Source organism: Amblyomma americanum, chromosome 9 (genome assembly GCF_052857255.1).
Source record: "Amblyomma americanum isolate KBUSLIRL-KWMA chromosome 9, ASM5285725v1, whole genome shotgun sequence".
Lineage (NCBI taxonomy): Eukaryota > Metazoa > Arthropoda > Arachnida > Ixodida > Ixodidae > Amblyomma > Amblyomma americanum.
Window position 1 is genome coordinate 80,142,135 of NC_135505.1, and position 25,969 is coordinate 80,168,103.

Here is a 25,969-nt window from a genome sequence, read left to right on the forward strand (position 1 = left end):
ACCCATATTGTCGCAAAAACCCAACGTCTGTAGCAGATTAGACCTTTGTGGCAGGCTTCCACCAACCCACAGGGTGGTGTGCAACCTGCCACCTGCCCACCGGGTTGTGAGTAACCTGCTCGGGTATATTTGTAGGTCGTGGGATCGGATCCCATCGGTGGCATAAGGCTGTTTTCGTTCTGCTTTTTAAATAATTATTTTTAAGCGATAAAGTAATTACTCTATTGATACCCCATTGACCAAAAGTACAATTTATTTTTTAAAAAAAAAAGAAAGATTACGCTATGCTCCTTGCTTTCGATGGCTCTTAGTTTCCGTGTGCGCCTGGCAACCTGCACACCGTGGTGGGTGCCATTTCAATTAATGATCGCTCACGAGGGGTTGCTCGGGAAGAAACGCGTCTCGCAAGCCCCACCAATGGCGGTACCTGCGTTAGCGGGGAAGTGGCGTGCCGTTTAACCACTGCACAAATGCGCCAGTAGGGGCATGAGCACACCCAGGTATCTGCGAGTGTGAAGTTGACTATGACCAATTCCTGCCGCTATAAATTATCGCCATTCAGACATCTTCCATCCGGGAACAAAGTATCCGAACACCAGTACAGAAAGGAAAACTGAAGTGCTAACGCACCTGTTTTTTTCTCTCTTTTTTTGGGGGGGTGGAGGGGGCATTTTGCATTTCCATCAGTTTATTTAAATATTCACAGTACACAAATCTGTTCAGCCGCTGAAAATACTGAAGCATTAAAATGCTGGAATGGCCGCAAACGCAGAATCTAAATTTAGCTTGATTGGCAGATATACATGAGAAGATGGTTAATACGTCATCGACATTGCGCAAAGGGACCCGTATAAGCAGACATGTCAGCAATTGAATTACTGTAATGAAATTACAGTAATTAAATTATTTTCATGGTAATTTGTAATGTAACTCATTACTTTTCTGGGCTGGTAACTTAGTAATGTAATGGATTGATTTGGAGCAGTAATTTCATCAAAAATAAATAACTACTAGCGAAATTACTTCTGCTGAGTATTGACTCTGTGCTCCTCCTTCTATTGGCCATGCTCTCCATGGCCTCGCATTTGCGTGGTTTAATGTCTACAAAGCAAGAACAACACGCGGCCAGCAATAGCCGGCACTCCAGCGAAGCGGCGCACGTCGAGCGATGTGCGTGCGCGCGTCGGCACCGCCTTGGCGATGAGTATACTTAATTGGACTGCTATACGCATCTTCCAGCACTGCGCACGGTCGCACACACAGACGCGTCGCAGGGCCACCCGGAGAGTTCCATGGCCATGACATCCTGTATTCCACCTTCCCACAGACGCACGGCGAGTGCTTGAGCGAGTAGTTCCCTCTAGACGGCTGCATATATATTGTCACGTCGCCACACTGACAACTCTCAAATGACATCTAACAAACTTGGTTGTGAGTTCTAAGGAAAACTAGTTTCTGTGGCCGGTTATGAAGCCATGTTTTTTACTCAAGGGCAATATGGATGACAGCGGCATCACGGGAGGCTGTTTTTTCCACCAACGTACCTCTAGAAAAAGTCAGTTTAACCTCAGGAATGGCAGCTTCTCTGCACCCTGGTGCATTTCCGGGAAGATGAGCGTCAACAGGGAGTCAATGCACTCCCGCTGTTTACGTGTATGACAAACTTTTCAAAAACAAGAGGGTGGGACCATACTGCGCATTGAACGATTGACTTCTGATTCGAGAGTGACGTGAGCAATTAAATTTTGCGATTAAGTTGACCTCATGTACTTCAGTAAAGCGGCTGTTCAATAAACTAGGGCTACCTTTATTGAAATTTGAGTGGCAAAATTTCCGGTGCCCACTTTGAAGCTCAGCGCCGGTGCAAAGAAATAAATATGAAAATTTTGTAGGAATTATGACCTACGCGCAACTTATCTCTTGAAACTAAAAAGTAATTTAAAAGTAATTTTCATTACTTTTTGAGAAGTATTCGTAATGTAATGTCATTACATTTTGAGAGCAGTAATTTGAATTGTAATGTAGTTACTTTTGAGAGATTTCTGGGAAAGTAATTGGTAATGTAATTAAATTTATTTTCAGAAGTATTTTGGCCATATATGTGTATAAGCCCTAAAACCATGTAAGAGCAAAATACATGTCTCGTCACCATACAGCGTGCAACGTGCTTTTTACTGCTTTTACTTAAAATAATCTTGCGCGTTAGTCTTTGACTTGACTTTAAATCGCATTTCTCGGTACGATTTTACTTCTGCCAAACGAAGCTGTTAGTTCAAGGTAATAAAATCAGACGTTTGCCGACGTCCTGTCATCTTAGCCTCATTTGTTTCTTTTAGGTTGACGCAATTTGTTCTTAATGGCAGTCTGTCACTGGGAATGATAATTAAAAGTAGCGCAAAAAAAAGGACAGCATAGAAGTACAGAAACTAGCGTACTAGAGCTGAGATATAGCTGGGATACGAGAACAAGAAGAGCCGATCGCTTCGTCTACAGACTAGTCGAAATGCGTAAAGCCGTTGTGGACAGCGACATCAGATGCGCATAACAAACTCATGGTCCTTACCATTTTTTTACGATATCCCCTGTCATGGCCCATGCTGCGTGGACGATGTCGGTCAGGAAGCAGGTGGCCGGTGACAAACTAGAGAGAGAGCCGGAGAGCCCTTAAAAGGAGACTGTAAAAGTTTATTTTGCATATCTACAGATCTCAAAGAAGCATCTTGCATATTTACAGTTCTAAAAAAAAAAAGCATCAATCTCATAGCCAGGCGGCGAGTTTCATACCCTCCGATTTCTCTAGCTCCCAAACTGGGGAACGTCGGCACTGGATGAGTGTCCAGTGAGGGATCCCCCGAGCAGGCTTGGGTGTCCACCTACCACACAGCATCCCCTTCACAGCGGGTCCGGTGATGATGACGATTATGAAGTTGCCACCTTAGCGCAACCCTTCTGGCAGCCACGGTGATTCACCATCAGTCTGGGTAGAAATCGCTGAAGCCGAGCCTCAAGCCCCATTTCCATGAAGGCCACCAGCTCCTGGGAAGTCACCGTCTTCTAGCAGCAGGTAGCGTGGGAAAAGACGGCAGCTTCTCCCTGCAACCACTGCTCTCCGTATATATGGGGACTGGGGCTTTGATACCCCGCTGCCATCCGGATGTCCGGCTATCTCGGTGACTGCGCTTTCCCAGCGACCCGTCGAAGCAGTCGGCAGGCGAGGTAGAGGCGGAACCCTGTTTCCCAAGACAAAAGGGACACGGTGTGCCGCCGCCGCGAGGATGATGGCTTTGTTGACAGCTCACGGATATCACGTGCTTCGGCTCGCGCTGCTAGAAGCACGAACATAACACCTCCGAGAGTGCCAAAAAATCGAACCACGATTTAACGTTTACTGAACGCTTGTTTTCCCTTCCGCGCATCTGTGGATCGTTTTCTCGCCGCCTTTATTAGAGCCGCCCGCTTTGAGTCCCTGCTTGGCTGCTGTTTATTGCACAACCTTGCTGCTTCATTTTGCCCAATAAAAAGCGCTCCCACTACTCATTAGCGCCGATCTAAGCAAAATGATACGTTTAGGGGGTGAAGAAATCGTTACACTTGTTGACACTTATTTTTACACGTGTCTAAAACGTAGACTTGGCACTAATAATGCTTTGTCTAACTGCAACCCACCCTCCTTTCTGACAATCGAAAATATTTTTTCTTTGGTTATTTATTTGGCGTAATTCCCGAAGGTGTGTCAACTTCTTGATCACGCAAGCTCGCGACAGTCCTATATTGTCACGGGTGGTACAGCTCGGTTGGATACGTCAAAGTAGGTGACTGCAGCGGACGTCAGTAGCAGTCCCAAAAGCAGAGCATTCGCAGCCAGACACTTCGGCTTCTTTTTCTAAGGCCAGCTCGCGCGCGCATTCCGCGCTCTCGTGGTTCTAGTAGAACGACGACGATGGATGGGCGGTGTCATTTCTCCCCGGCAAAAAGAAGCATCGTCCCGATGCTGGGAGTGAGTGGAGAGGTCGGAAGAACTGAACGGGGTTAGTGGGCGAGGCTACCGATCGTGATAAAGCTTCAGGCGGACCACGTGAACCACTTCAGAGCACGGGGACCGTCGGGACTTCTGAAATCCATCGGGAATGACCTCGTAGTTGCGGTCGCCCAATGACCTGACCACGCGGTATGGTCCGAAGTAGCGATGGAGGAGTTTTTCGCTCAGTCCTCGTCGCCGAATGGGGAACCACACCCACACACGGTCGCCAGGGGCATAATGGACGTCGTGACGGCGCCGATTGTAGCGATCTGCATCTCGAAGTTGTTGGTCCTGAATTCGAACTTTGGCCAGTTGGCGAGCAGCTTCGGCGCGTTCCAGGAACGTGTAGGTATCAGTGTGAAGGCTAGAGTCGTCCAGATGTGGTAACATTGCGTCGAGCATCGTCGTCACTGCACGGCCGTAGACGAGTTGGAATGGGGACATCTGCGTTGTTTCTTGCATGGCCGTATTGTAGGCGAAGGTGACATAAGGAAGCACTTCGTCCCACGTTTTGTGTTCAATATCGACGTACATGGAAATCATGTAAGAAAGGGTTCGGTTCAGTCTTTCAGTCAACCCGTTCGTTTGAGGGTGGTACAACGTTGTTCGGCGGTGGCCGGTATGACTGTAAACCAAGATCTCCTGCAGCAGCTCAGCCATGAACGCAGGGCCTCTGTCAGTGATCAGCACTTCAGGTGCCCCATGGCGGAGTACGATCTGATGCACGAAGAACTTAGCGACTTCTAAAGCGGTGCCGCTGGGTAGAGCTGACGTTTCTGCATAGCGGGTAAGGTAGTCCGTCGCGACAATTATCCATTTTTTGCCAGAGTTCGAACGTGGGAACGGACCCAGCATGTCCATTCCTATTCGTTGGAAGGGCCTTGTGGGTGGTCTAATGGGCATCAAGAACCCAGCTTGTTTGGTTGACGGTACCTTGCGACGCTGACAGGCTCGGCACGTTCTGACGTAGTGAGTGACATCAGCACGGAGACGAGGCCAGTAGTAATTCTCTTGGATTCGGGCTAGCGTACGGGCTATGCCCAAATGTCCAGAAGTGGGTTCGTCATGGGAGGCTTGGAGGATTTCATTGCGCAGGCTAGGTGGTACGACGATTAGGTATTGCGTATTGTTTGGAGCGAAATTTTTCTTGACCAGAAGACCATTGCGGATGCATAAAGATGGCAACACGCGCCTGAAAGCGCGTGGGGCGGTCGTGTTGCTGCCGTTGAGAAATTCCATTATGTCTCGAAGTTCGAGGTCGGCGTATTGTTGGTCAGCGAGGCAGGAGGCGCTGAGAGCAGTCAGTAAGATGTCGTCATCATTACAGGCGTCGGTAGAAGGATCTACTGGGGCGCGGGACAGACAATCGGCGTCAGAGTGCTTGCGCCCGGATTTGTACACGACCGTCATGTCGTATTCCTGAAGCCGCAGACTCCATCGGACGAGGCGAGCGGACGGGTCTTTAAGGCTTGCGAGCCAGCATAAGGCATGATGATCGGTCACCACCTTAAAATTTTTGCCGTAAAGGTACGGTCGGAATTTCGAAGTGGCCCATACAATGGCAAGGCATTCTTTCTCGGTAGCGGAATAGTTTGATTCGGCTGGTGACAAACATCGACTTGCGTAAGCGATGACCCGTTCTTGACCTGCTTGGATCTGGACCAGGACAGCACCTAAGCCGATGTTGCTGGCATCAGTATGGAGCTCCGTGTCGGCGTTTACGTCGAAGTGAGCCAGAACGGGAGGCGCCTGCAGGAGGCTTTGAAGGCTGCGGAATCCATTTTCTTGCGCTGCTTCCTATGTGAAAGGTGTGTCCGACCTTGTTAGGCGCGTCAGAGGCTTGGCAATGCGAGCAAAATCTTTCACGAAGCGACGGTAATACGCGCACAATCCAAGAAAACGGCGGACAGCGTTCAGGTCTTGCGGCGGCGGAAAATGGGCAATAGCTGTTGTTTTTTCAGGATCAGGCTGAACACCGGCTTGATTCACAACGTGCCCTAAGAACTTCAGCTCTGTATACTCAAAGTGGCATTTCTCATTTTTGAGCGTGAGTCCAGAAGACCTTATTGCTTGTAGGACCAATTCGAGGCGGTGAAAATGCTCCTGGAAAGTCGGGGCGAAGACGACAACATCGTCAAGACAGGCGAGACACGTCTGCCATTTTAAATCGGCAAGGACGGTATCCATGAGGCGTTGGAAAGTTGCCGGTGCAGAGCACAGTCCAAAGGGCATGGCCGTAAATTCATACAGGCCATCTGGAGTAATAAAAGCTGTTTTTTCACGGTCCCGCTCATCGACCTCAATTTGCCAGTAACCTGACTTGAAGTCCATCGAAGAAAAGTATTTAGCGCTACAAAGGCGATCCAGAGCGTCGTCGATCCGGGGGGAGAGGATAGACATCCTTTTTGGTGATTTTGTTTAAGCGACGGTAGTCTACACAGAACCGCAATGTTCCGTCTTTCTTCTTCACAAGGACGACTGGCGCTGCCCAAGGACTCCGGGAAGGACGAATTACGTCGTCGCGGAGCATTTCCTTGACTTGGCGGCCAATAGCGTCGCGTTCAGCGGGAGACACTCGGTAGGGGGACTGTCGGAGAGGGCGCACGTTATCGTCCGTAATAATGCGATGCTTCGCTAGGTGAGTTCGTCCAACACACGATGATACCGAGAAGATGTCGCCGTAGCGCAGAAGAAGAGCTTTAACTTGTTGTTGCTACGTCGGGGAGAGTGCTGGATTGACGTCGAACGTGAAACCAGTGACTGGGCTCTGCTCTTGCGACAACGACATTGTGGAAATACTGGGTGTGCTGCTGACATGGGCGATGGCATCAACGTGAGCCACAACGGTTCCCACGTTCAGATGTTGGTGTGCACCACCGAAATTGGTTATCAGCACTTCTGTTTCTCCGTCGACGAGATTAACGACTCCTCTGGCGACAGCAAGGCTCCTGGCAAAAAGCAAGATCTGGTTGCCTTCCGCGACGCCTTCGAAATTCTGCACAGTCTTGGCGCCGACAGAAACCATAATACTCGAACGAGGTGGGATGGTGACGTGGTCATCCAGGATGCAAAGTGTGGTCGGATGGTCTGGATCTCTGTGTATCGCGTTCTCTGTGGAGAAACACGCGGCCTTTGACTGGAGGTCGATGACCACTCCATTCTCGGTCAAGAAATCCATCCCGAGAATGACGTCACGTGAACAATGTTCGAGTATAACGAACGTTGCCAGGTAGGTTGCGCCTTGAACTGCTACTCTTGATGTGCAAGTCCCGGTCGGTGTAACTAAGTGACCCCCGGCTGTACGAATCTGCGGGCCCATCCACGGAGTGGTGACCTTTTTCAGAGTGGCGGCGAAATTTCCACTGAGGATAGAGTAATCCGCCCCTGTGTCGACGAGTGCAGTGACGTCTGTTCCGTCGAGGAAAATGCTCAGGTTTGCTGTCGTAGACGGCTTGTGAGCGGTACGGCGCGGTGTTCGGTCACGGCTGCGGTGCGGCGCGGGTTCATTTCGATACGTCAGGTGGCATTCCCGTCGAGTCGGCGTTTCACGGTGTTGGACGGCATTCGTTCGTGGCATCGGGTGGCCACCTAGTTGCGGCGTAGGAGGGTCTGTTACATTTCGTCGGTGAGCAACCTCCCCCTCAAAGGTTGCTGCTTTTAGTTTTCCTGGCGGGGGCTTGGCGACCTTCCCCGAGGAAAGTCACCGTAAGACCGACGACGTGGGGATGGCGACCTGCGGGTCCCACCGGCAGATTCGGCCAGATAATCGTTGATTTCTCTGGGTCGCTTCCCAGGCTGCGGACGTGGTGCATCTGCAGGGAACCCCGGCAGGCCCATCTGACGATACTTGCAGTTGCGGTACAGGTGGCCCGGCTCACCGCAGTGATAGCAGAGAGGACGGTAGTTGGGAGTGCGCCAGATGTCACTTTTACGGGGATACGATGGAGCAGGACGAGCAGGTGGTGGCGGCCGAATGTTGCACCTCTTCCCGAATAACCTCGGATAAAGCAGTAACCGTTGGCGCAGGCGGCGTAGCCGGGAACAGCTGCTGGAGCTCCTCGCGAACGATAGCTCGTACGGTTTCGCGAAGCATGTGGGTGTTACTGACGTCCGTGGTTGCCGCAGTCATTGCCAAAGGTTGACGCTCGTATTGCCGCAACCGCATATCGAGTGTCTTTTCCATGGTGGTTGCCTCCGACAGAAACTCTGCGACCGTGCTCGGTGGATTGCGAACCAGTCCGGCAAAGATTTGCTCCTTGACACCTCGCATAAGGTACCGGAGTTTCTTCTGCTCTGTCATGTCCGGGTCAGCTCGACGAAATAACTTTGCCATCTCTTCGAAGTATACCAGTATGCTTTCATTTGGTAGCTGGGTTCGGGACTGAAGGAGCAGATCGGCCCGTTCTCTTCGAATCACCGTGGTGAAATCCTTCAGGAACTGGTCTTTAAATACGTTCCACGTCGTTATGGACGACTCCCGGTTCTCGAACCACGTACGAGCTGCGCCCTCCAGCGAAAAGAACACGTGTTGAAGCTTGGAGTCTTCCGCCTATCTGTTGTACCGGGCCACGCGTTCAAATTTCTCCAGCCAGTCTTCCGGGTCTTCGCCTGGAGAACCTTGGAAGATCGGTGGCTCCCGAGGCTGCTGCAGCACAACAGAAGGTGAACTAATCGTCGTCTGCATGCCTATTTCGGGCTGGACGGTCGTCGACGATGGCGCTGAACGATCCGCTTGGGTTGAGCGAGACTCCAGAAGCCCAAACTCGGGTTGAAGGCCTTGGAGCCAGCGGCTGCCGTGGTGTACAGGCGTCACCTCGATGGCAGATGACCCTCGAGGACTTGAATCCCTGCTTGCTGGGGGAGTCCGAGGCATGGAATGCGTTACCCAGCGCCCTTCACCAGATGTCACGGGTGGTACAGCTCGGTTGGATACGTCAAAGTAGGTGACTGCAGCGGACGTCAGTAGCAGTCCCAAAAGCGGAGCATTCGCAGCCAGACACTTCGGCTTCTTTTTCTAAGGCCAGCTCGCGCGCGCATTCCGCGCTCTCGTGGTTCTAGTAGAACGACGACGATGAATGGGCGGTGTCAATATGATCAGCGGTATTAAATAGCTACTGACGTAGCGAACGCTAACCACGCGGACGAAATTCTCTGTGCTTGGCTGAATTGGCGATGCTCGCGGGCCAAATCCATCGCGGCGGCCTGTACCTGTATGGTTCCTTGTGTGCCATGTGTTGTGTGGTTATACGTGCTGCCACTGCCTTCTTCCCCGCAGCGATATCGTCAAAGAGCAGGTGCTTCTCTTTGCATGGGTATCGCAGTTGAAGGGATTAACGCGATGGCTAGCGCAAGAAAACTCTAAATTATCGATTAGCACTTATGCATCCTTCCCTTTTTTTTTCAGGGGGACACAGCTGCTCCAGCAATGGTTACGGGCACAGACGGCCTGACTTACCTGCTTGGCTTGGCTTCCTACGGATACTCCTGCGGGAGCAGCGATGTGCCCAGCGTGTTTGTCCGTATCGAGGCCTTTGTGCCGTGGCTGTTCCACAAGCTCAACAGGTTCACCGAGTACACATCTATCCCCACGCCTTAAGCAGGAAGATTAAAAATCAGCGCCCCAATTCTTGTTGCCAATATTTCTGTCAGTGGTGTCTGAAATAGAGAAAACCTTAATTCCACGCAACATCAAGCTTCCAGGATTCCTTGGGCCGGGGTCGCCAAAGCCATATGGTCCGTCAGCTGTCCCAAGGCTAGAGCCCGCCAGTACTGGGGGAGAAGGGTATGGAAAATGGGGAGAGTTAACGGCAACGGGCCAAGGGAAATGAGAATGTTCCAAATTACCACAGGATTCAGGGCAATTCGTGCAAGCGGGGGAGTGTCGAATACGGTAGAGATAAGAACGGGCAGGAGTAAGGGGTGCATCTAGATGTATGCGTCGAAGAGTGCATAGTTGCGTGTTGGGGCTAAAAGGGTGAAGAGGTCAGATTTTTCCTTGCGTGCTTGTTGTTCGGAACTATGGGTGTGACATAGCCGTAAACATAAATCCCCTCGTGGAATCCAGTCTGCTCAGTAAATAAGTTATAACTTGATTTCAGTTTTCATGTAATTACAATTTCTGTTTCAGGAGCCGAATGGTGTTTGCCACTGCACAAACATATTTGATATAACGTGAGCTATATGGATACACAAACAATACAATCACTAACTGCTCTTGCGTTAGCGCACTGAGCCCCCTGCAGTAAACGTGCTGAAAGAAACTCTCAACATTTTTGGAGATGGCGCTGTGGCAGTACGAGATGCGAAGCCCCTTGAGGCGCATTGTGTGAGCGTTATGCGATAAGTTGCACCACTGGTTGCACTAATCGCAGGAAGCATAACTTATGATTAGTTCATTGTGAAATGGGTCGCAGTAAGTCCTGAACATGCTGTTTTTTTTTGCATCAGAGAAGAGAGAAAGCAGTTCCGGAGTACGGGAGGTGTGAGTACAAACATAATTTCATGTACGCAGCAACCTAACTCACCGCGTGTTCCTCGTTCAAAAACTACACGAATACTGAGCAAAATTCACGTGAAGGTGTGAAGGTGAAGTCTAGCACAGGCAGAATTTCTTGTCCTTCAAATCAGCACTGGATATGAGCTGTTGTCAGCTCTGTTATTAGCTTCCAGGCCCTGCAGGAAACTTTAGAGGTCCGAGAAGGTTCAGTATTGGGGCCGATTTTATTCCTTATTTACGTTATTTGACATTGTGAACGTTTTACACAGTGATGTTAAGGTAAAGCTTTTCGCAAAATACTGCGCTCTTTGCACCGCAGTGAAATATAAAACGTACCAAATTAAGCTGAACAACACTGTCGGAGAAGTTTCGGAGTGATGCACGAAACGGCACACGTACCTAAATACTGATAAGCACTTAGTTCTTCGCGTCGTGTCTGTGGGACCTCTTCAGTGACAAAAACATTGAAAGGTTAGAAAAATCCAAAGAACTGCGGCTTGGTTAATTTGCAACAAATATAAAAGAACTGACAGCCCAACAGAATTGATCAGGTACCTCGGCCTAGACTCACTTTAAGCGAGGCGCACTTAATGCCGATTAAGGTACCTGTACCTAATATATAACAACCTGATCCTATTAAACAACCGAAGTTCATTACCGCTCCCACCTCGCGCGCAAATTTGCATAATGATAACGGCAAAATAATCCAAGAGTATGCCGCCCTAAACAGCACTTTTAAATTTTCATTTGTTCTTGGAGCTATAAGCGTCTGGAAGAAATTACCAAAACACATTGTAGATAGCCCCAGTGTTCCGGCATTTATTACAGATTTGAGGATAATACGCATGTGATGTTCTTGTACTACTCCTGTGTCCGTACGCACTTGCTTTATTTTATGCCCTGATGCCATTTAGTTTGAGCCTACTGTGTGGTTTATGTAATCTTTTTTATTATGTTTACCCCTGCTTGGAGTCAGGTGAGTGCAGTATTGTTAAATAAAAATAAATAAATATAAGTCTGCAATTTCTTGGGTGTTTTTGCTTCCGACTGCGTTTTCGATTGTGCACTATCAGCAGGAAATATGTAAGGACACGAATGCGACTGTGAAGTTTTATTCCTTGTAAGCTGGGATAGCAGTTAAAACTAACAAATCATATGCGCAACAAGCGCTGTGTACCATACATGTACCGGCAAACTAGACCGCTACTCCTATTTCAGACTTCAAAGCACAAAGTCTGTACTCCGCTTTCGTTGTTCGTGAACTTATCCTTAAGAATGCTCTTTATTTCAATCTGTAAGGAGCCTCTTACACTTGGCCCACGTTTGGCCTGCAGTGTAAAAAAAGGAGCAAATGTGCTTCAGGTCTGGGTGAACAATGGAGAGCAAATCCGCCCAAGAAATGCAGTTCATCTGTTTTGATATTTACGTACATTTCCAGCACGTTTACAGACTGCCATTTTGTCTCACATGTGCGTTCTCCACGCTCAGTTTAAGCCAAGGGAATAACAAGCGCTGTAGCCATGTAATACGGTTCAGTTCTCCAAAAAGGCCGTTTCTGCATTGCATTTAGGGCTACCTTTCCAGTTCATGCAACTTGTCAATAATAATAGTAATTTGTTTTTGGGGACATCGCACAGCACTCAGCGCACGTTGAAGAACCCCAGGTAGTCGAAATTATTCCGTAGCCCTCCACTACGGCACCTCAATCCTCCTTTTTTCTTTCACTCCCGCCTTTATTCCTTCCCTTACGGCGTGGTTCTGGTGTCCAACGATATATGACAGATATATGAGACGAAAGCACGACTAACAGATGACGTCGGTAATCAAACGAACCAATATGGCGAACTTAAAGTGCAGGGACGGTATTTTGCTAGATCTCCGAACACTTTATGGCATTAATTTATTAGAATGAGCAAAAAAAAGAGGTATCAAGCGAAATGCGTCGATAAAATATTTATTAACAACACAGTGAGTATTTATTGGCCGTTTTGCGCTGAAGGCGTCTCGACGGGCTCTGCCAAAAACAACGCTTTGAAAACATGTCATAGTGTAACGTCTCAAAGTTTTGGCCGCGATTAACGAAAGTTAAGCAACATCGCGCAATACTGACACGAAGCAAGAAACCCTGCTTCACACATTGCCTGGACGCAGGGACCGCACCATCGTTCTCTACTTATGGCATATAGGGGTTTAACGTCCCACACCAACAGGGGCTACGAGAGACGCCGTAGTGAAGGGCTCCGGAAATTTCGACCACCTGGGGTTCCTTAACGTGCACTGACATCGCACAGCGCACGGGCCTCTAGAACTTCCTCTCCGTCGAAATTCGACCGCCGCGGCCGGGATTCCACCCGCGTCTCTTGGGCCAGCAGCCGAGCGCCATAACCACTCAGCCACCGCGGCGGCCGTTCTCTACTGGACTTCATTAATCAGCTAACCTTTTTCCATTTATTTAATCTCTACTACATCATCTATCACACCTTCACCCATCATTGATGCCCTGAGGCAAAATATTTCGGTTAAAAAAATAGGTTTCGGAAATGATGTTATCCAAGATGTCGCTGCACTGCTTTTCTACACCGCTAAAGGCTTCAGCGAAGCGAAGGTCGGATGTCTTTGCTTGTGATCATTTTTTCCAGAGGCACGCGCCGCGCACGCTGACGAAGCTAAGACCATTATCACGGCAGTTGAGGCACTGACAGGTTTCGCTGTGCAAGAATTGTTACAGGATAGCCACTCCATGGGCACAACCATCGCTGATCCACAGTCTAGAACCCTTGCGACCACTATGCGCATGGTATGTCGAGGCGGCATCGGCTGAGATTAACAACTTTTCGTACATTCGCTCCCTGCTTCACTTCTTGGCAGATCAAACGAAGATGTGTGCCTTTGGCGCGCTGCACGCAGATAACTAATCGGAGAGAAAGAAGCGCGGAGTGATTCGAAAGAAAAAAAAACAAAAATGAACGCAGTCATTCCACAAGGTATCGCTCAATCACAGTGAGTATATCAGCCTGGCACTTGACGAGTTTTTTAGGGCTCAACGGCCGAAGTAATGCCGTCACAATCTTCCCGAAGTACACCGCAGCATCGCCGCACTCGGCTGTCTCCGCGACAGTGCGCGCTGTTTTAGGGGCAGGCTGGCTCGTCGTGTCCAACTCGAACGGTTCCATCGCACAGGAGACATCGGGCTTCCTGGGACGCTTGGAGCTGCTCTCAGGCTGGGACTGGCCAACATCGGGAGATAAAGACGTTGTGCTTGCGACTGAAGTGGCGCTGATTATGCTAAACTGTAGGTTGTTGTCGCAGACATCGTCAGGCAGCAGGACCTCGTGGAATGACTCCGGAGGTGGCTGCAGAATAGCGGAAAGAAAAATCCATAACGCAATGTAAGCCTAGCATGTAGGAAGTATGTGCAGTGACTACTGAAAGGCAGTACAGACGCGCCCATATCGTCAACATAATCAAAAAGGTCATCTGACACCTAATGAAAATGCGCATATAGCTCAGAAAAAAGGTTGGGAATAATTTGTTATCATCATCATCAAAGTTGTCACTCTTGCCACTGGAGAGCAGACCCTCCATTCAATCTCCATATAGCTCTGTCCTGCGCGCACTTTGGCCCCCTTGTCATCGCTGTTGCATTTCGTATATTTAAATTACTGACACATTTTGGCCTAATGCCAAATCTTATCTCCCGACTTGATTATATGCTGCACAGCACCACATCCGTCTCCTCTTGAAATTCTTCCCGCTACATTACCGGTATTCACACAGGCATCAACCTCTGCTGGCCCCACACCCCGCGGGAGCACCTCTGCTGCAGCTGGCGACTATTCGCCCAAGACAGGCCGTAAGAGGACGTTCCCTTAAGCGTGCAACTTGTTACTGGCGAGATTTGGAATATGGGGCCTGAAGGCATGAGGGTCCCCAAGAAATGGCAGGCCCAAAACGATACGAGCGCGTATGCCGGGACATTTACAATAGCGGTTTCCTCGACGCAGCAGCGCCAAGCATGGGTTCATTGACTGCAGCGCCATTGCAGCTGAGAAGAAAAATGATAAGAAATAAAAATTAACACACGAAAATGACTCTTACATCTCGTGACCACCCGGCAGCACTAAAGTCGCAAATAATGACCTAAATGATGATGATGATGACGACCTCAGGCTTAATGGTACATACTCACGGCAGGGGATTGGCCAGGTTGCATTGCTGATAGAAACGCACTCATGGGCAAGGAGTGAAGTAATTGTATAATTTTCTCTCCTAGACTCGAATTTGAATAAAAAATGGTCAAAAGGAAACGGAAATGAAAAAACAGTGAATTCCCATTCTAGCAGAGGAATCTCCTGATGCAATTATATAATGGTGAATATAATTGCACACCGGTTTCAAGGCATGTCCCTTGGCGCTTGCTCCGAAGGAGAGGAGAATCGGAATAGATAGAGGAAGCTCCAGGCGAGTGAGGGGGATATCCAAGTAAGTTCTACGGAGAGAACTGAACCGCCGGCAAAAGAGGAAACAGTGATTTAAGGACTCAATTTCAGCCTGAGGGCATCATCATCATCATCATTGCGGGAGAAAACTTATAGAGGTTGGTCAGAAATAACGCCGATCGACGTAAATGGAGATTTAGTCGCGGTATCCTGCAACGCCGGAGGGTCATGAACACCTCACACTGGCTTGAACTGCACATCCGCAGACTCCAAGGAAATGCCACGCGTTCAAAATCCGCTGCAGCAAGGAGGGGCTCATGGCTCAAGTATTGGAGACGCTAGAATTATTGAAAGCCTACTGTAGTCAAGCAGACAGTATTTGCGACGAACGGGAGAATAAGTCCAGCAAGGGTGGACTTTGCTAAAAAATCAGCCCTCTCATTAGAATAAATGCCACAGTGCCCAGGGACCCAGTGAACGCGTGCTTCTGTAATATGTGGTGGAATAAAAAAATTAAAGGGAACGGCTCATATAGTATCCCGCGTTTTCGCAAGCGCCGTCAAGAGGGAAAGGTTGTCTGAAAGTATAATAACCTGAGAAATACTGCAGGGAATCTTTTTTAAGCCCAAATGAATGACCCAACTGTACCAACTGCTGGGCGAACTCAAGCCTAGCAGACTCTAAGCGCGAAAGAAATCTGAAAATCGTGCGCGTTCTATGCCTAAAATCTTGCGGTGCGGGCATATTCACGGTCTGTCAAAGCGGAAGATTTGTGCACCCTTTCGTTTACCTGGAACATAAGACAGAGTAGTAGCAACAACTAATCGGTTGCGAAGTGAGAGGCCCCACTTCGACGGGCGCCGTCATGTTGCTTGAACGTGGAGTGGCGGTGGTTAAGGCGCGAGCTATTTTGTCAAAATAGCGTTCGCCGCCAAAGTTAACCCAAGACGCAAAACAGGCATTGCGTTCTGCGCATGCGCACCATAGCGCCCCAAACTTCATGGGGCTCCCAAAGCTTTGGGCCCCTTTTCTAAAACTCCCTAACGTCGTCTGAACACCTCCCGGCTCTCCGTCACGTATGCGTTTTCGGAATTTCAAAATAAAGTCAACTGCAATAGTATCGGTCGAGTATTTGTATCGAAAATCAATTTTGTTTCTCAACATTCTATTGGTGTGGGAAATACGATTTTTGCTCAGCGTGTGGAACGCTGCGTACACATGCGAAAGCCAACACGTCGATTGCCCGTAATCTTGTATTTTGGCTTGTTATTACTGACCACTGTATTATGCCTCGGCTGCTATCCTCGTTATGCAATGCCCTGACCCAAGGGAGTTTAAGGGTAACAATACCCCTGTCACACGGGCGTCGCAAAGTATCTTGAGAATCGGGTTCTTATGTCCAAAGGCGTAAGGAGTGCAGCTACACGGCACAAATATTGAGCTTTTGCCGCTAAGGGCCCAAAGGCGCGGCTTTCGAGAACCTGCGATGGCAGTGCTATGCAGCGTAAAAATAAAAGCAATGAAGAAAAAATTAGATGCAGCCAACGATTCAAAACGGTTTTTAAAAATATGAAAGTTGTGTCTGCTCTTGCTGTTTGTACGGGTGTTTATGTTTTGTGCCAAAATTTTAAGACAGTAAAGTGTTGCAGCAACACCGAGTGCCCCTGGTGGCCAAGGCAAAACACAAAACCTGCTGCTGCTGCTGCTGCTGCTGCTGCTGCTGCTGCTGCTGCTGCTGCTGCTGCTGCTGCTGCTGCTGCTGCTGCTGCTGCTGCTGCTGCTGCTGCTGCTGCTGCTGCTGCTGCTGCTGCTGCTGCTGCTGCTGCTGCTGCTGCTGCTGCTGCTGCTGCTGCTGCTGCTGCTGCTGCTGCTGCTGCTGCTGCTGCTGCTGCTGCTGCTGCTGCTGCTGCTGCTGCTGCTGCTGCTGCTGCTGCTGCTGCTGCTGCTGCTGCTGCTGCTGCTGCTGCTGCTGCTGCTGCTGCTGCTGCTGCTGCTGCTGCTGCTGCTGCTGCTGCTGCTGCTGCTGCTGCTGCTGCTGCTGCTGCTGCTGCTGCTGCTGCTGCTGCTGCTGCTGCTGCTGCTGCTGCTGCTGCTGCTGCTGCTGCTGCTGCTGCTGCTGCTGCTGCTGCTGCTGCTGCTGCTGCTGCTGCTGCTGCTGCTGCTGCTGCTGCTGCTGCTGCTGCTGCTGCTGCTGCTGCTGCTGCTGCTGCTGCTGCTGCTGCTGCTGCTGCTGCTGCTGCTGCTGCTGCTGCTGCTGCTGCTGCTGCTGCTGCTGCTGCTGCTGCTGCTGCTGCTGCTGCTGCTGCTGCTGCTGCTGCTGCTGCTGCTGCTGCTGCTGCTGCTGCTGCTGCTGCTGCTGCTGCTGCTGCTGCTGCTGCTGCTGCTGCTGCTGCTGCTGCTGCTGCTGCTGCTGCTGCTGCTGCTGCTGCTGCTGCTGCTGCTGCTGCTGCTGCTGCTGCTGCTGCTGCTGCTGCTGCTGCTGCTGCTGCTGCTGCTGCTGCTGCTGCTGCTGCTGCTGCTGCTGCTGCTGCTGCTGCTGCTGCTGCTGCTGCTGCTGCTGCTGCTGCTGCTGCTGCTGCTGCTGCTGCTGCTGCTGCTGCTGCTGCTGCTGCTGCTGCTGCTGCTGCTGCTGCTGCTGCTGCTGCTGCTGCTGCTGCTGCTGCTGCTGCTGCTGCTGCTGCTGCTGCTGCTGCTGCTGCTGCTGCTGCTGCTGCTGCTGCTGCTGCTGCTGCTGCTGCTGCTGCTGCTGCTGCTGCTGCTGCTGCTGCTGCTGCTGCTGCTGCTGCTGCTGCTGCTGCTGCTGCTGCTGCTGCTGCTGCTGCTGCTGCTGCTGCTGCTGCTGCTGCTGCTGCTGCTGCTGCTGCTGCTGCTGCTGCTGCTGCTGCTGCTGCTGCTGCTGCTGCTGCTGCTGCTGCTGCTGCTGCTGCTGCTGCTGCTGCTGCTGCTGCTGCTGCTGCTGCTGCTGCTGCTGCTGCTGCTGCTGCTGCTGCTGCTGCTGCTGCTGCTGCTGCTGCTGCTGCTGCTGCTGCTGCTGCTGCTGCTGCTGCTGCTGCTGCTGCTGCTGCTGCTGCTGCTGCTGCTGCTGCTGCTGCTGCTGCTGCTGCTGCTGCTGCTGCTGCTGCTGCTGCTGCTGCTGCTGCTGCTGCTGCTGCTGCTGCTGCTGCTGCTGCTGCTGCTGCTGCTGCTGCTGCTGCTGCTGCTGCTGCTGCTGCTGCTGCTGCTGCTGCTGCTGCTGCTGCTGCTGCTGCTGCTGCTGCTGCTGCTGCTGCTGCTGCTGCTGCTGCTGCTGCTGCTGCTGCTGCTGCTGCTGCTGCTGCTGCTGCTGCTGCTGCTGCTGCTGCTGCTGCTGCTGCTGCTGCTGCTGCTGCTGCTGCTGCTGCTGCTGCTGCTGCTGCTGCTGCTGCTGCTGCTGCTGCTGCTGCTGCTGCTGCTGCTGCTGCTGCTGCTGCTGCTGCTGCTGCTGCTGCTGCTGCTGCTGCTGCTGCTGCTGCTGCTGCTGCTGCTGCTGCTGCTGCTGCTGCTGCTGCTGCTGCTGCTGCTGCTGCTGCTGCTGCTGCTGCTGCTGCTGCTGCTGCTGCTGCTGCTGCTGCTGCTGCTGCTGCTGCTGCTGCTGCTGCTGCTGCTGCTGCTGCTGCTGCTGCTGCTGCTGCTGCTGCTGCTGCTGCTGCTGCTGCTGCTGCTGCTGCTGCTGCTGCTGCTGCTGCTGCTGCTGCTGCTGCTGCTGCTGCTGCTGCTGCTGCTGCTGCTGCTGCTGCTGCTGCTGCTGCTGCTGCTGCTGCTGCTGCTGCTGCTGCTGCTGCTGCTGCTGCTGCTGCTGCTGCTGCTGCTGCTGCTGCTGCTGCTGCTGCTGCTGCTGCTGCTGCTGCTGCTGCTGCTGCTGCTGCTGCTGCTGCTGCTGCTGCTGCTGCTGCTGCTGCTGCTGCTGCTGCTGCTGCTGCTGCTGCTGCTGCTGCTGCTGCTGCTGCTGCTGCTGCTGCTGCTGCTGCTGCTGCTGCTGCTGCTGCTGCTGCTGCTGCTGCTGCTGCTGCTGCTGCTGCTGCTGCTGCTGCTGCTGCTGCTGCTGCTGCTGCTGCTGCTGCTGCTGCTGCTGCTGCTGCTGCTGCTGCTGCTGCTGCTGCTGCTGCTGCTGCTGCTGCTGCTGCTGCTGCTGCTGCTGCTGCTGCTGCTGCTGCTGCTGCTGCTGCTGCTGCTGCTGCTGCTGCTGCTGCTGCTGCTGCTGCTGCTGCTGCTGCTGCTGCTGCTGCTGCTGCTGCTGCTGCTGCTGCTGCTGCTGCTGCTGCTGCTGCTGCTGCTGCTGCTGCTGCTGCTGCTGCTGCTGCTGCTGCTGCTGCTGCTGCTGCTGCTGCTGCTGCTGCTGCTGCTGCTGCTGCTGCTGCTGCTGCTGCTGCTGCTGCTGCTGCTGCTGCTGCTGCTGCTGCTGCTGCTGCTGCTGCTGCTGCTGCTGCTGCTGCTGCTGCTGCTGCTGCTGCTGCTGCTGCTGCTGCTGCTGCTGCTGCTGCTGCTGCTGCTGCTGCTGCTGCTGCTGCTGCTGCTGCTGCTGCTGCTGCTGCTGCTGCTGCTGCTGCTGCTGCTGCTGCTGCTGCTGCTGCTGCTGCTGCTGCTGCTGCTGCTGCTGCTGCTGCTGCTGCTGCTGCTGCTGCTGCTGCTGCTGCTGCTGCTGCTGCTGCTGCTGCTGCTGCTGCTGCTGCTGCTGCTGCTGCTGCTGCTGCTGCTGCTGCTGCTGCTGCTGCTGCTGCTGCTGCTGCTGCTGCTGCTGCTGCTGCTGCTGCTGCTGCTGCTGCTGCTGCTGCTGCTGCTGCTGCTGCTGCTGCTGCTGCTGCTGCTGCTGCTGCTGCTGCTGCTGCTGCTGCTGCTGCTGCTGCTGCTGCTGCTGCTGCTGCTGCTGCTGCTGCTGCTGCTGCTGCTGCTGCTGCTGCTGCTGCTGCTGCTGCTGCTGCTGCTGCTGCTGCTGCTGCTGCTGCTGCTGCTGCTGCTGCTGCTGCTGCTGCTGCTGCTGCTGCTGCTGCTGCTGCTGCTGCTGCTGCTGCTGCTGCTGCTGCTGCTGCTGCTGCTGCTGCTGCTGCTGCTGCTGCTGCTGCTGCTGCTGCTGCTGCTGCTGCTGCTGCTGCTGCTGCTGCTGCTGCTGCTGCTGCTGCTGCTGCTGCTGCTGCTGCTGCTGCTGCTGCTGCTGCTGCTGCTGCTGCTGCTGCTGCTGCTGCTGCTGCTGCTGCTGCTGCTGCTGCTGCTGCTGCTGCTGCTGCTGCTGCTGCTGCTGCTGCTGCTGCTGCTGCTGCTGCTGCTGCTGCTGCTGCTGCTGCTGCTGCTGCTGCTGCTGCTGCTGCTGCTGCTGCTGCTGCTGCTGCTGCTGCTGCTGCTGCTGCTGCTGCTGCTGCTGCTGCTGCTGCTGCTGCTGCTGCTGCTGCTGCTGCTGCTGCTGCTGCTGCTGCTGCTGCTGCTGCTGCTGCTGCTGCTGCTGCTGCTGCTGCTGCTGCTGCTGCTGCTGCTGCTGCTGCTGCTGCTGCTGCTGCTGCTGCTGCTGCTGCTGCTGCTGCTGCTGCTGCTGCTGCTGCTGCTGCTGCTGCTGCTGCTGCTGCTGCTGCTGCTGCTGCTGCTGCTGCTGCTGCTGCTGCTGCTGCTGCTGCTGCTGCTGCTGCTGCTGCTGCTGCTGCTGCTGCTGCTGCTGCTGCTGCTGCTGCTGCTGCTGCTGCTGCTGCTGCTGCTGCTGCTGCTGCTGCTGCTGCTGCTGCTGCTGCTGCTGCTGCTGCTGCTGCTGCTGCTGCTGCTGCTGCTGCTGCTGCTGCTGCTGCTGCTGCTGCTGCTGCTGCTGCTGCTGCTGCTGCTGCTGCTGCTGCTGCTGCTGCTGCTGCTGCTGCTGCTGCTGCTGCTGCTGCTGCTGCTGCTGCTGCTGCTGCTGCTGCTGCTGCTGCTGCTGCTGCTGCTGCTGCTGCTGCTGCTGCTGCTGCTGCTGCTGCTGCTGCTGCTGCTGCTGCTGCTGCTGCTGCTGCTGCTGCTGCTGCTGCTGCTGCTGCTGCTGCTGCTGCTGCTGCTGCTGCTGCTGCTGCTGCTGCTGCTGCTGCTGCTGCTGCTGCTGCTGCTGCTGCTGCTGCTGCTGCTGCTGCTGCTGCTGCTGCTGCTGCTGCTGCTGCTGCTGCTGCTGCTGCTGCTGCTGCTGCTGCTGCTGCTGCTGCTGCTGCTGCTGCTGCTGCTGCTGCTGCTGCTGCTGCTGCTGCTGCTGCTGCTGCTGCTGCTGCTGCTGCTGCTGCTGCTGCTGCTGCTGCTGCTGCTGCTGCTGCTGCTGCTGCTGCTGCTGCTGCTGCTGCTGCTGCTGCTGCTGCTGCTGCTGCTGCTGCTGCTGCTGCTGCTGCTGCTGCTGCTGCTGCTGCTGCTGCTGCTGCTGCTGCTGCTGCTGCTGCTGCTGCTGCTGCTGCTGCTGCTGCTGCTGCTGCTGCTGCTGCTGCTGCTGCTGCTGCTGCTGCTGCTGCTGCTGCTGCTGCTGCTGCTGCTGCTGCTGCTGCTGCTGCTGCTGCTGCTGCTGCTGCTGCTGCTGCTGCTGCTGCTGCTGCTGCTGCTGCTGCTGCTGCTGCTGCTGCTGCTGCTGCTGCTGCTGCTGCTGCTGCTGCTGCTGCTGCTGCTGCTGCTGCTGCTGCTGCTGCTGCTGCTGCTGCTGCTGCTGCTGCTGCTGCTGCTGCTGCTGCTGCTGCTGCTGCTGCTGCTGCTGCTGCTGCTGCTGCTGCTGCTGCTGCTGCTGCTGCTGCTGCTGCTGCTGCTGCTGCTGCTGCTGCTGCTGCTGCTGCTGCTGCTGCTGCTGCTGCTGCTGCTGCTGCTGCTGCTGCTGCTGCTGCTGCTGCTGCTGCTGCTGCTGCTGCTGCTGCTGCTGCTGCTGCTGCTGCTGCTGCTGCTGCTGCTGCTGCTGCTGCTGCTGCTGCTGCTGCTGCTGCTGCTGCTGCTGCTGCTGCTGCTGCTGCTGCTGCTGCTGCTGCTGCTGCTGCTGCTGCTGCTGCTGCTGCTGCTGCTGCTGCTGCTGCTGCTGCTGCTGCTGCTGCTGCTGCTGCTGCTGCTGCTGCTGCTGCTGCTGCTGCTGCTGCTGCTGCTGCTGCTGCTGCTGCTGCTGCTGCTGCTGCTGCTGCTGCTGCTGCTGCTGCTGCTGCTGCTGCTGCTGCTGCTGCTGCTGCTGCTGCTGCTGCTGCTGCTGCTGCTGCTGCTGCTGCTGCTGCTGCTGCTGCTGCTGCTGCTGCTGCTGCTGCTGCTGCTGCTGCTGCTGCTGCTGCTGCTGCTGCTGCTGCTGCTGCTGCTGCTGCTGCTGCTGCTGCTGCTGCTGCTGCTGCTGCTGCTGCTGCTGCTGCTGCTGCTGCTGCTGCTGCTGCTGCTGCTGCTGCTGCTGCTGCTGCTGCTGCTGCTGCTGCTGCTGCTGCTGCTGCTGCTGCTGCTGCTGCTGCTGCTGCTGCTGCTGCTGCTGCTGCTGCTGCTGCTGCTGCTGCTGCTGCTGCTGCTGCTGCTGCTGCTGCTGCTGCTGCTGCTGCTGCTGCTGCTGCTGCTGCTGCTGCTGCTGCTGCTGCTGCTGCTGCTGCTGCTGCTGCTGCTGCTGCTGCTGCTGCTGCTGCTGCTGCTGCTGCTGCTGCTGCTGCTGCTGCTGCTGCTGCTGCTGCTGCTGCTGCTGCTGCTGCTGCTGCTGCTGCTGCTGCTGCTGCTGCTGCTGCTGCTGCTGCTGCTGCTGCTGCTGCTGCTGCTGCTGCTGCTGCTGCTGCTGCTGCTGCTGCTGCTGCTGCTGCTGCTGCTGCTGCTGCTGCTGCTGCTGCTGCTGCTGCTGCTGCTGCTGCTGCTGCTGCTGCTGCTGCTGCTGCTGCTGCTGCTGCTGCTGCTGCTGCTGCTGCTGCTGCTGCTGCTGCTGCTGCTGCTGCTGCTGCTGCTGCTGCTGCTGCTGCTGCTGCTGCTGCTGCTGCTGCTGCTGCTGCTGCTGCTGCTGCTGCTGCTGCTGCTGCTGCTGCTGCTGCTGCTGCTGCTGCTGCTGCTGCTGCTGCTGCTGCTGCTGCTGCTGCTGCTGCTGCTGCTGCTGCTGCTGCTGCTGCTGCTGCTGCTGCTGCTGCTGCTGCTGCTGCTGCTGCTGCTGCTGCTGCTGCTGCTGCTGCTGCTGCTGCTGCTGCTGCTGCTGCTGCTGCTGCTGCTGCTGCTGCTGCTGCTGCTGCTGCTGCTGCTGCTGCTGCTGCTGCTGCTGCTGCTGCTGCTGCTGCTGCTGCTGCTGCTGCTGCTGCTGCTGCTGCTGCTGCTGCTGCTGCTGCTGCTGCTGCTGCTGCTGCTGCTGCTGCTGCTGCTGCTGCTGCTGCTGCTGCTGCTGCTGCTGCTGCTGCTGCTGCTGCTGCTGCTGCTGCTGCTGCTGCTGCTGCTGCTGCTGCTGCTGCTGCTGCTGCTGCTGCTGCTGCTGCTGCTGCTGCTGCTGCTGCTGCTGCTGCTGCTGCTGCTGCTGCTGCTGCTGCTGCTGCTGCTGCTGCTGCTGCTGCTGCTGCTGCTGCTGCTGCTGCTGCTGCTGCTGCTGCTGCTGCTGCTGCTGCTGCTGCTGCTGCTGCTGCTGCTGCTGCTGCTGCTGCTGCTGCTGCTGCTGCTGCTGCTGCTGCTGCTGCTGCTGCTGCTGCTGCTGCTGCTGCTGCTGCTGCTGCTGCTGCTGCTGCTGCTGCTGCTGCTGCTGCTGCTGCTGCTGCTGCTGCTGCTGCTGCTGCTGCTGCTGCTGCTGCTGCTGCTGCTGCTGCTGCTGCTGCTGCTGCTGCTGCTGCTGCTGCTGCTGCTGCTGCTGCTGCTGCTGCTGCTGCTGCTGCTGCTGCTGCTGCTGCTGCTGCTGCTGCTGCTGCTGCTGCTGCTGCTGCTGCTGCTGCTGCTGCTGCTGCTGCTGCTGCTGCTGCTGCTGCTGCTGCTGCTGCTGCTGCTGCTGCTGCTGCTGCTGCTGCTGCTGCTGCTGCTGCTGCTGCTGCTGCTGCTGCTGCTGCTGCTGCTGCTGCTGCTGCTGCTGCTGCTGCTGCTGCTGCTGCTGCTGCTGCTGCTGCTGCTGCTGCTGCTGCTGCTGCTGCTGCTGCTGCTGCTGCTGCTGCTGCTGCTGCTGCTGCTGCTGCTGCTGCTGCTGCTGCTGCTGCTGCTGCTGCTGCTGCTGCTGCTGCTGCTGCTGCTGCTGCTGCTGCTGCTGCTGCTGCTGCTGCTGCTGCTGCTGCTGCTGCTGCTGCTGCTGCTGCTGCTGCTGCTGCTGCTGCTGCTGCTGCTGCTGCTGCTGCTGCTGCTGCTGCTGCTGCTGCTGCTGCTGCTGCTGCTGCTGCTGCTGCTGCTGCTGCTGCTGCTGCTGCTGCTGCTGCTGCTGCTGCTGCTGCTGCTGCTGCTGCTGCTGCTGCTGCTGCTGCTGCTGCTGCTGCTGCTGCTGCTGCTGCTGCTGCTGCTGCTGCTGCTGCTGCTGCTGCTGCTGCTGCTGCTGCTGCTGCTGCTGCTGCTGCTGCTGCTGCTGCTGCTGCTGCTGCTGCTGCTGCTGCTGCTGCTGCTGCTGCTGCTGCTGCTGCTGCTGCTGCTGCTGCTGCTGCTGCTGCTGCTGCTGCTGCTGCTGCTGCTGCTGCTGCTGCTGCTGCTGCTGCTGCTGCTGCTGCTGCTGCTGCTGCTGCTGCTGCTGCTGCTGCTGCTGCTGCTGCTGCTGCTGCTGCTGCTGCTGCTGCTGCTGCTGCTGCTGCTGCTGCTGCTGCTGCTGCTGCTGCTGCTGCTGCTGCTGCTGCTGCTGCTGCTGCTGCTGCTGCTGCTGCTGCTGCTGCTGCTGCTGCTGCTGCTGCTGCTGCTGCTGCTGCTGCTGCTGCTGCTGCTGCTGCTGCTGCTGCTGCTGCTGCTGCTGCTGCTGCTGCTGCTGCTGCTGCTGCTGCTGCTGCTGCTGCTGCTGCTGCTGCTGCTGCTGCTGCTGCTGCTGCTGCTGCTGCTGCTGCTGCTGCTGCTGCTGCTGCTGCTGCTGCTGCTGCTGCTGCTGCTGCTGCTGCTGCTGCTGCTGCTGCTGCTGCTGCTGCTGCTGCTGCTGCTGCTGCTGCTGCTGCTGCTGCTGCTGCTGCTGCTGCTGCTGCTGCTGCTGCTGCTGCTGCTGCTGCTGCTGCTGCTGCTGCTGCTGCTGCTGCTGCTGCTGCTGCTGCTGCTGCTGCTGCTGCTGCTGCTGCTGCTGCTGCTGCTGCTGCTGCTGCTGCTGCTGCTGCTGCTGCTGCTGCTGCTGCTGCTGCTGCTGCTGCTGCTGCTGCTGCTGCTGCTGCTGCTGCTGCTGCTGCTGCTGCTGCTGCTGCTGCTGCTGCTGCTGCTGCTGCTGCTGCTGCTGCTGCTGCTGCTGCTGCTGCTGCTGCTGCTGCTGCTGCTGCTGCTGCTGCTGCTGCTGCTGCTGCTGCTGCTGCTGCTGCTGCTGCTGCTGCTGCTGCTGCTGCTGCTGCTGCTGCTGCTGCTGCTGCTGCTGCTGCTGCTGCTGCTGCTGCTGCTGCTGCTGCTGCTGCTGCTGCTGCTGCTGCTGCTGCTGCTGCTGCTGCTGCTGCTGCTGCTGCTGCTGCTGCTGCTGCTGCTGCTGCTGCTGCTGCTGCTGCTGCTGCTGCTGCTGCTGCTGCTGCTGCTGCTGCTGCTGCTGCTGCTGCTGCTGCTGCTGCTGCTGCTGCTGCTGCTGCTGCTGCTGCTGCTGCTGCTGCTGCTGCTGCTGCTGCTGCTGCTGCTGCTGCTGCTGCTGCTGCTGCTGCTGCTGCTGCTGCTGCTGCTGCTGCTGCTGCTGCTGCTGCTGCTGCTGCTGCTGCTGCTGCTGCTGCTGCTGCTGCTGCTGCTGCTGCTGCTGCTGCTGCTGCTGCTGCTGCTGCTGCTGCTGCTGCTGCTGCTGCTGCTGCTGCTGCTGCTGCTGCTGCTGCTGCTGCTGCTGCTGCTGCTGCTGCTGCTGCTGCTGCTGCTGCTGCTGCTGCTGCTGCTGCTGCTGCTGCTGCTGCTGCTGCTGCTGCTGCTGCTGCTGCTGCTGCTGCTGCTGCTGCTGCTGCTGCTGCTGCTGCTGCTGCTGCTGCTGCTGCTGCT

The 25,969-nt window shown here is 55.4% G+C and overlaps 2 protein-coding genes across 4 annotated transcripts in view; one reads left to right on the forward strand and one right to left on the reverse strand.

The window, feature by feature from the left end:
- LOC144104915 (transmembrane protease serine 11D-like) overlaps positions 1 to 9,952 on the forward strand; it is an 83,441-nt gene extending 73,489 nt beyond the window's left edge. The window contains exon 9 of one of the 3 annotated variants that reach the window (XM_077638145.1): positions 9,426 to 9,952. In XM_077638145.1, the coding sequence (XP_077494271.1) occupies positions 9,426 to 9,617 (192 nt within the window). In that variant the 3' untranslated portion in view covers positions 9,618 to 9,952. The remainder of the gene's footprint in view (positions 1 to 9,425) is intronic. The other 2 variants (XM_077638148.1, XM_077638146.1) reach the window with 2 other exon arrangements.
- Positions 9,953 to 13,489: 3,537 nt separating this feature from the next.
- Positions 13,490 to 25,969, reverse strand: part of LOC144103451 (uncharacterized) — a 23,004-nt gene continuing 10,524 nt past the window's right edge. The window contains exon 3 of the mRNA XM_077636165.1: positions 13,490 to 13,870. Within this exon, the coding sequence (XP_077492291.1) occupies positions 13,490 to 13,870 (381 nt within the window). The remainder of the gene's footprint in view (positions 13,871 to 25,969) is intronic.